The sequence below is a fragment of the Osmerus eperlanus genome, chromosome 15 (genome assembly GCF_963692335.1).
Source record: "Osmerus eperlanus chromosome 15, fOsmEpe2.1, whole genome shotgun sequence".
Taxonomy (NCBI): domain Eukaryota; kingdom Metazoa; phylum Chordata; class Actinopteri; order Osmeriformes; family Osmeridae; genus Osmerus; species Osmerus eperlanus.
In genome coordinates this window covers 11,298,736-11,307,002 of record NC_085032.1, presented here as the reverse complement: position 1 = coordinate 11,307,002, position 8,267 = coordinate 11,298,736, and the positions used below count along the sequence as shown (strand labels likewise).

General features: G+C 42.9%; 1 protein-coding gene and 1 long non-coding RNA gene across 3 annotated transcripts; one reads left to right on the top strand and one right to left on the bottom strand.

The window, feature by feature from the left end:
• LOC134035311 (uncharacterized) lies at window positions 1-2,338 on the top strand. 2 transcript variants are annotated; one of them, XR_009932343.1, is made up of 3 exons: window positions 1-148; window positions 1,071-1,096; window positions 1,730-2,338. It is a non-coding gene; the product is annotated as an uncharacterized LOC134035311 (long non-coding RNA). The 2 variants fall into 2 exon arrangements; XR_009932344.1 differs by having other exon boundaries at window positions 1-267.
• Window positions 2,339-5,557: 3,219 nt separating this feature from the next.
• sox17 (SRY-box transcription factor 17) lies at window positions 5,558-7,865 on the bottom strand. The gene is made up of 2 exons (XM_062480129.1): window positions 7,367-7,865; window positions 5,558-6,861 (listed from the first exon to the last, which is right to left on the bottom strand). Exons 1-2 carry the CDS (start codon window positions 7,671-7,673, stop codon window positions 5,951-5,953), a joined length of 1,218 nt encoding a protein of 405 aa, XP_062336113.1. The 5' UTR covers window positions 7,674-7,865; the 3' UTR covers window positions 5,558-5,950.
• Between the last annotated feature and the right edge of the window lie 402 nt (window positions 7,866-8,267).

The following is an 8,267-nucleotide window of genomic DNA, read 5'->3' as shown; positions in this document are numbered from 1 at the left end:
TTGTAATTGCAGGGTGAACTTTCTGAAATGGGCAAGTAGCCAACGCCAAGCCGACTATGGGTCTACGTGTGTAAATTGACCGCTAAATCAGCTGAGTAGGCTACAACTATAGAACGACATGAACCAATCTGCTTCTACCTGTGGAAAGGTACAGTTTAAGGTTAATGTTTAACATTCCGCTCCAACAAACTGCGTAAGACCGACCTCTAGTGGAAAACAATGACATCTCTAGGCTCCCTTGCATCTCGTTTGATGAGAATATTTTGGGTAGGCAACAACTTTTTTCAAAAGACAATATTTAAAATGTATTTGATAAAATAGACTCGACGTTAATTATATGTACAGTTTGTAGACAAATTGCTAATTAATGACGAAATGTGTCGGCTCAATGCCATTCGCCGTTGCGTCTGCATTTATATTGACCTTACAATGAGCCGGGTCTTCTGGAAAGGAGACGTTGCTTCTATCATGGAGGAAACCGCAGTCTGTTCTTGGGGAACTGGAAGTTAACTGTTTGCTATTTTAATGACACAGTGTACTTGTTTGAAGTAGTTGCAGCTCAAAAATAAATAGGGACATTCCCTGTAGTGTGTGAAAGACACTGATCAAACCAATGGCTGCACCTCGAAGAGGGTTGATGTGGAATAAAACAAATTGTTCTAGAAAGAGCAGTACTGTATGTTTATGCCATAGACTGTACATATGGTTTATGCCTATATAATGGGAGCTCATTAAACCTCCACGTTACAGCAATCCCATAAACATCAAAATATGTTCTGGGTTTGTTCAGAATTAATTTTTGTGTGATGGCACCAAATATAATCCCCTCTATTGTGATAATGTGGGTAAATCCGGTCACTAACTTTCTCATCATTTGACACAAGTTAGGGGGATCCCTAAATCCTATGACAGTGTTTTTTAAGTTGCACCTGAACTGACATAAATATACACACACACACACAAACACACACACACACACACACACAAACAAAGAGTCCTGCCCTAGGTCATGACATTTTCCCCTCTGCCACTTTATTTAGACTATATTTTCATTTATTCTTGTTTTTTAGGAAATCCTACCGGTGGTCCCAAAATGGTAAGAGTGTGAATTTTATAGAACCTGGTATCCTGTCGGGTAAAGGATGTTCTCATCCCATCTTTCATGGATGGAGCAAACAGAAGTCACTGGAACCAGGAAGTGTGGACAGGTGCTCTTGGAAAGATCCACAGGAATAAAGCACAATGGCCCTCTGCATTTATCATTTCAGCAATGCCACAGAACGCCCTCTCGTTGTGCCTTTGAAAAAGCAACTATATTATTAAAGCATTTTCATTAAGCTTCATTTAGTTCATTCTAATCATTCTAATTATATTTTATAATCTGAATGAAAATCATTCACACTTGTTAACAACATGTTTCTTTGGTTCATGTATTCTATTGTTCAAACATAGCTATTTTTAAATTGTATTTTAAATCATTACATATTATCACAGCTTTTTTATTTATGGTAAAACAGAGACATTACGGGTGAGAGTTACTCACAGTATGTCAATGTACAGTGACGACCTGCGCTTTGCAACATTTCTCATTATTTCCTGAGAAGTGCTTAGGCCTTGACCCACGGGGAATTCCTGTTAAGAAAATATACCAGTAGCAAACACTGTGACATGTCTGTGTGTGAAGAGTGGACTCATCCCTGCCTCCCTCTTTTCTCTCGGGCTTCCATAGGAAAACACAGTGGAAAGGAAACTGAATGCTGATGCAGTCATCTTCTAATCACTGCTTGACTGGACACCAGCTAAAAATGCTCCGGGAAGTTGAAGGGGATTGGGAGAAGCGAACACAGAGCTGATCAGAATGGCCTCTGGAACTGATGCACTTCTCTGACTCAATTCCTGTGACTGTTGAGCCTACTGCTGTAATTAGTGCACTGGTCTGGACTTTAGTCCTAGTTTGAGAACTCTTTGAAATACTTAGTCTTATAAGTTACAATCATATATAATATAATAAAATATAATAAGTATTCAGCGGATACTGTAGGATTTCCTTCATTGTCTGAAATTGTGCAGAGTTTTTGTACACCTAGTGAATTCAGGACATTGAGGCTTAATATAATCGTTTCAAAACATGTAATGTTTAAGGGTGTCAATAGTGTTCTGAAAAGGGTTAAACATACAAAAATATGAAAAACATTTGTCATTACAGTATATGAGTGGAAAGTTCAGTCAGTGTTTTTATATAGTTTTCAAAGAATCATGGCACAAAAAGTAATATCGAACTGAGGTCATGACAACAAAAAAGAGGGACCCACGTTATTTTCCTTGTCCTCTACTCTTGTGGGAGACCAGAACTATTTATAACTGTATGAGATGCGGCAAGAGCCAGAATCAGAAGGAAAATAAAGTGTTGAGTCACTGCATTAAGCAGAGATTGACTATGTGTGGACTATATATAGTGGCAGTACAACTGGGCCACAGACTAACCAGCGGGCCTATGAAAGCGATCAGGCCAGAGAAGGAGTCCATATGCCTGGGATTACAAACAACCCTCCACCCAGAACCCTGGTTTAGACACGGGGACACACCCTCCACTGCAGCTGTCTCACATACTGTATATGCAATCTACTATCAATGACTTAATCAGCTGGGGCTCCTGCAGGGTCACATACTCTACACACACACACACTCTCTTCCTCTCTCCTCTCTTTCTTTCGCTCTACAGTATATGTCGCTCTCTTTGTCTTTTGGTGATGGGGTTTGATTGATTGGCTTGTGCAAAGATAAGGGAGTCAGGTGGCTGAGCGGTGAGGGAATCGGGCTAGTAATCCGAAGGTTGCTAGTTCGATTCCCGGTCATGCCAACTGACGTTGTGTCCTTGGGCAAGGCACTTCACCCTACTTGCCTCGGGGGAATGTCCCTGTACTTACGGTAAGTCGCTCTGGATAAGAGCGTCTGCTAAATGACTAAATGTAAATGTAAAAAGATAAGGTTTAAAGTGTCAGAGAGCAATTTAAGTTTCACTTTAGGTACGCTACCAAGAGTAATTTGGAAGGACAATTTGTATGTTTTCTTAAACAGGGTGGCCAATTTGATAAAACCCCACAGCTAATCTAATATCTGGACTTTGATTGTAGCTCCGAGATTATGTCCGATGCTGATTTGTTGTCATAGTAAACCATGACAAAAACTATAGTTGATGCCTGAGGTGAGTGGACTTCTTAAAGAGAGTGTCATACAATCATATTAGTCACATCTTTGATTTGCAATACAAAAAACCCACCTGTAATATCAATAAAGTTAGATTTGACTGATAAGGTTTTGTTTTTATCTTTGCTACAATCCAATATTGTTTGCAAAGGTTTAAAGGCCTTTTATTAGGAAAGCTTTACAAATATTAGTGGATGATATAAGCGTTGCTTACTGCAGTATTTGTTATTGTGTCTGTGGTTAAACAATGCTGCATTTGCCTGTGTGTTTGTAAAAGGCTGCTACCTCAGGTGAGATTAGTTCTATGCTGTGATTAAGTTCTCCTGTGTTAATGTAGCGAGCCGCCAAGCTGTAATCTCCCTGACTGTTCCCCTCCCCTGCTCCCTCCCTCTCTCCCCTGCTCCCTCCCTCTAACCCTTCCCTGTCGGCTAGGCCCCGGGCCGGACAGCTACAGGAACACTGCTGAAAACCCGTTTCCTGGGCTGCGGACTATGTCTGTAACTGCCTCTCTCTGTCTCTACCTCTCTCTAACTATCTCTCTCTCTTTGTCCTTCTTTCTTGCCTTTTTTAGCCTTCTCTAGCCAATCTTCTCAAAGTGTTTGTGCTGACATTCAAAATTCCCAAAGTACACAAAGACTAGGCTTTTGACGACCAATCTCATTCTCTTTCTTTGGCATGAATATCAACTGAGTACATTTTCTCAACGGTTTGCTAACATCAATTAGTCAGGGAGAGATAACTTTAGCTCGGGGAGGTCTGCTTGTGGTTGTTGTCGTCCCGCCCTTCCAGGTGATCCACACCAAATCCTGCATGCTGCTGCAGGGATAGTGGCCTGAGCCTGTCGTTATGTACCCATTAGCTAACACAACAGCAGCTAAGACCTGCCGTCCAGCTGTATGCTCAGTTTAAACAGATTCACACCAATTAGCCTGGATTCCCCTGCCTGGCCCAGCCCTAGGGGAAGTGTGTCACCTGCCAGCGGAGTTGGGGGTAGGGGGTGAGGGGGAGTGGGGGAATGAGAAGACTGAGTTAAACATTTCACCTGTAGCCTGTTTGTTTTGAGGTTGAGGCCATGTCTTGTATAGGGGTTGGTTCATCCCACAAGCGCATTGTTGTGTTGCAACTAAGCTGTGTTTAAAGAAGTCAGAAGCACAGTTGACTGAAACAGAATACACACTCACAGAGGGATTCCCATGCTAGGATAATGCAGCTAAAGAATACAGGATCAAACACTTTGTCGAGAACATAAAAAAACAGTAGGATGACATCACCGTTAGGACCGTGGGAAGGGCTCGCCATATTTACCTTGAGATGCAACCTCTGCTTGTGTGACACAAGAGAGATTTCAAAACATTGGATATGAACAAAGTGGGTGAATATACGCTTCGGTAACACGTTTCCTCTGAAGTGCTAAAAATGGATTCTCAGGTCAGGGTGATTGACCCTGTGGAGAAGAAGCTCTTCCTTTGAAAGGAAAATTGGTATTTATAAAACAGCCTCTTCTAAGTCAGCTATGAATAAACCTGTGGGGGGTCTTGGTATTCTTGATAACATTGTTTCTTTATCCTATATTACTATCTGAGCCACGAGCCTCGAACTTTCACGTTAATATTGGCCTATAAGGAACACAATGGCTATGATTCAAAAAACAAGTTCATTTTGCATAGGCAGTCATCATTAGAAGCGCACTTGGTCATTAGGTTTTTTTGGGCTGCTATTTATCAAAAATGTCTGCGGAAGAATGTATACACCTTATTTGTAAAAACAGGAGTGCCGTCAATATATTTATTGATACAACAGCTCAATTGTTTAGTATAGGTGTAGCAAGCACAATAATATTTAATGGCAAATACCATTAATCACAAAAGACTAAATCATTTACAGGCAGGATGTCCGGAGCATAAACCGTGCTCCCATGCTGGGAAAACAAGGCGCCATGTGTAAGTCAGCCCCTGAGATCACCTCTGCTCTCACTGGGACAGGAAACTGAGCAACTGACTGCTCACCACTGGGGAGAAAGCCAGCTTCCAGGTGAGGTGTGTTTTACCATGAGGTCATCAAGTTGGACCTGGTTGAAAAGATATCAATGTAGTTACAACTGATCAGCATATTTGAGGAATTTGCTGACTCCACCAAGTAGGTTTTTTTTATTTAAAAAACTAACAAGTATGTATCACGTATCACATGTATCACGACAAATATAGAGAATAAATCGAAATTATGTGGCTTTTTATTTTATTTTAATTAAACAGCACTGGCCTGTAATAGAAATAGATCTTATTTGGAACATATGGTACAAATATTATTTTAACAAACTCATATCAAATCAAGACAAGATTCAACATTTAGGTTCAAAACTTTATTTTTCAAAAGTGCAAAAGTATAAAACACATATAAATTCACTTTGAAATAGTAGCTGTACATTTATTAAAACAAAATGCATTTATATTTCAGCTCAGGAGTATCTCACAAAAAAGATTATGAAAGCCAATGTGTGAACAATGATATCACATTACAATTATTCATCTTGCTCCGTTAAAATACTAAAACCTTTTTTTAAATCAAGACCAAAATAACCATGTGTATTGCCGAACTGTTTTAAGAGTACACATATTTGTGTTGTCTTGGAAGGGCACTGGTGAGGTCATTAAAGACAGAGAGAGGTGTCAGAATGAGAGACACACAACTGAGTTCAACATATGCGGTGTTGTATTAGTTGACAGACAGACAGGCGGGGGGAAGGCTACGAGTTGTTGTAGTTACAGTAGTACACAGCTGTGCTGGCATCAGAGAGCACTGAGGATATGAGGCTCTCGGGTCCCTGCATGTTGGCCTCATGTGCCCCGTACGCCAGACCTGTCATGTCCGCCCGGACTGACGATGAGTTCAAGTACTGCTCAAACTCACTGCGGTCCACCTCCCCCAGCAGCTCTGATGGGTGCATGTGCTCCACGCTGTCCGCTGAGTGGGTGTGGGAGTCTGGTGGGGGGGAGAGCTGTCCTGCTCCGTGGCTTGCGTGGCGTTTAGGGTGACTGGGATTGCAGTGTTGGCTGTAGTACATGGCCAGGGGGTTGGGGCAGCCCATGAAGGATGGCGGCAGGGGGGCAGCTTGGCCTGCCTGCTCGGGGGCTGGGGAAAGGTGTCTGTGTAGGAGTGGGGTACTGTGGTGGTTGGTGGTGTGGTGGTCCTGGGGTGGGTACTCTGCTCCCTGTGAGTGGTAGGCGTACGTGGGCATCACGTGGCAGTCCTCCTGTGAGTGTGGAGAGTAGAACATGGAGTCTGTTTCCACAGCGTCCAGCGGGGAGGTGTCGGGGGTTGGCAGGCTGTAGGCTTCGTAGGAGCCCCCGCCCAGGGCCTGAGCATCACGGTAGTGGCTGAGAGACTGTGGGGGTACTTGGTAGCCGTGCTCGTGGTAGCCCAGCCCCAGTCCTTCCAGGCAGACACGGCCATCCCCACTCAGTGAGGCGCCCTGGTGGTCAGACACCCCGTGAACCAGGAACCCAGAGTCCAGACGCTTAATCCTCTTGACCTGCTTCCTCCGCCTGGGCCGGTACTTGTAGTTGGGGTGATCCTGCATGTGTTGGACCCGCAGCCTTTCCGCCTCCTCCACAAAAGGCCGCTTCTCTGTCACAGGGAGGGCTTTCCATGACTTTCCTGCAGATCAAGAACATAGTTGTACATCAGACATTGTACCATCAGGCATGCAGTCTGGTGATATGCTCAAAAATAGCCCATCACCATTTTAGCATCCACACAGGGAACTTCAGAACATCACTGTCAGTTAAGGTCGGTTATGGTGGAAGGTTATAACAACAGTGTTCACGTCATTAAGTTGATTAATTTAAGTTGTTTAACATCATAATACACAAAAGGTATATCCAATTAAAATAAGACCGCTTACAAGCCTAACCCATATCAATACATTGATATATGAATTGTTCATGTTCATTTTTCTTAGTACTATAATAATCTACTATAATAAATGTGGCTATAAAAGCGATTACACGTGTAATGCGTAAAATCGAGAGTTTTATAGGTGAAATAGACGCAGTAAATTAAACATGGGCTATAATATGAATGCAAAAGATCTGTAATGGGTACATCACATCGTTGGCAATAAGACAGAACTCAGGATGTATACAAAAGTAACATTTCTTACCTAGCATTTTGCTCAACTCCGCATTGTGCAGGTCCGGGTTCTGTTGCGCCAGCCGCTTGCGCTCATCCTTTGCCCAAACCATGAACGCGTTCATGGGTCGGCGGATCCTCGGCTCACTCTTGCCACGATTCTGGTTCCCGGAGTTGGATGCACACGACTCGTTTTTCACTTTGGTGTCCCCGAGAGGGCTGATAGAGTCTGTCGGCCACGTACAGTGTCCGTGTCCCATTCCAGGCATCATGATTGACATCGCACTCCTTGCCTGGTTTTGATCGTCACTGGCGTAACCCGCATCGGGACTGCTCATCTCTGTCCAGCTGTGAGTTATCGTGGACCACCAGTTTTCTTCGCGCAAAAAAAAGCCAAAAACAGAAAAACTGCTGTTTACTTACAGGCTGTGGAAATATTTGAAAGCTACAAAGATAATTCGCAATACTCAACTTTTCCAGAGTAAATTGAAAAAAAAAACGATATGGTCTCAGTGCAGTGAGACTGAACCAGGGGACTATACTGCCTTTCCTAACCAAAGATTCAGAGGCTTTAAGCGCAGAGACAACCAATCGCAATGGGGTGGGAGTGCCCACTACGCCAAAGGTGTAAAAAGTTTATAGTAACCCGCCTTCTCGGCTTTTTTGGAGAGAGATAGAATGGACAAGCACTGTTTGGCTTGTCTAGAGGTTCAACATAAATCCCCCCAAAACACACGATTTTTTTGGCGTGTGTTAAATGAATTAACTTTCCAGAACAGCATATGGCCTAATGTTTGATAAACATTGGATGTAGGCATTCAAAGCCAACAACTCGAATTTGTGTATTGTAATGATCGTTTTTTAAACTGGTGGTACATGTCTATGCAAAACATTATCTATAGAGCAATTAACACATCAGTCTGGAGACAGCC

Coding starts and splice junctions, on each gene's coding strand:
- sox17 (XM_062480129.1), bottom strand. CDS start 7,673: ATGAGCAGTCCCGATGCGGGTTACGCCAGTGACGATCAAAACCAGGCA. Junction 6,862..7,366: donor GGAGTTGAGCAAAATGCTAG/GTAAGAAATGTT, acceptor CTTGATCTGCAG/GAAAGTCATGGAAAGCCCTC.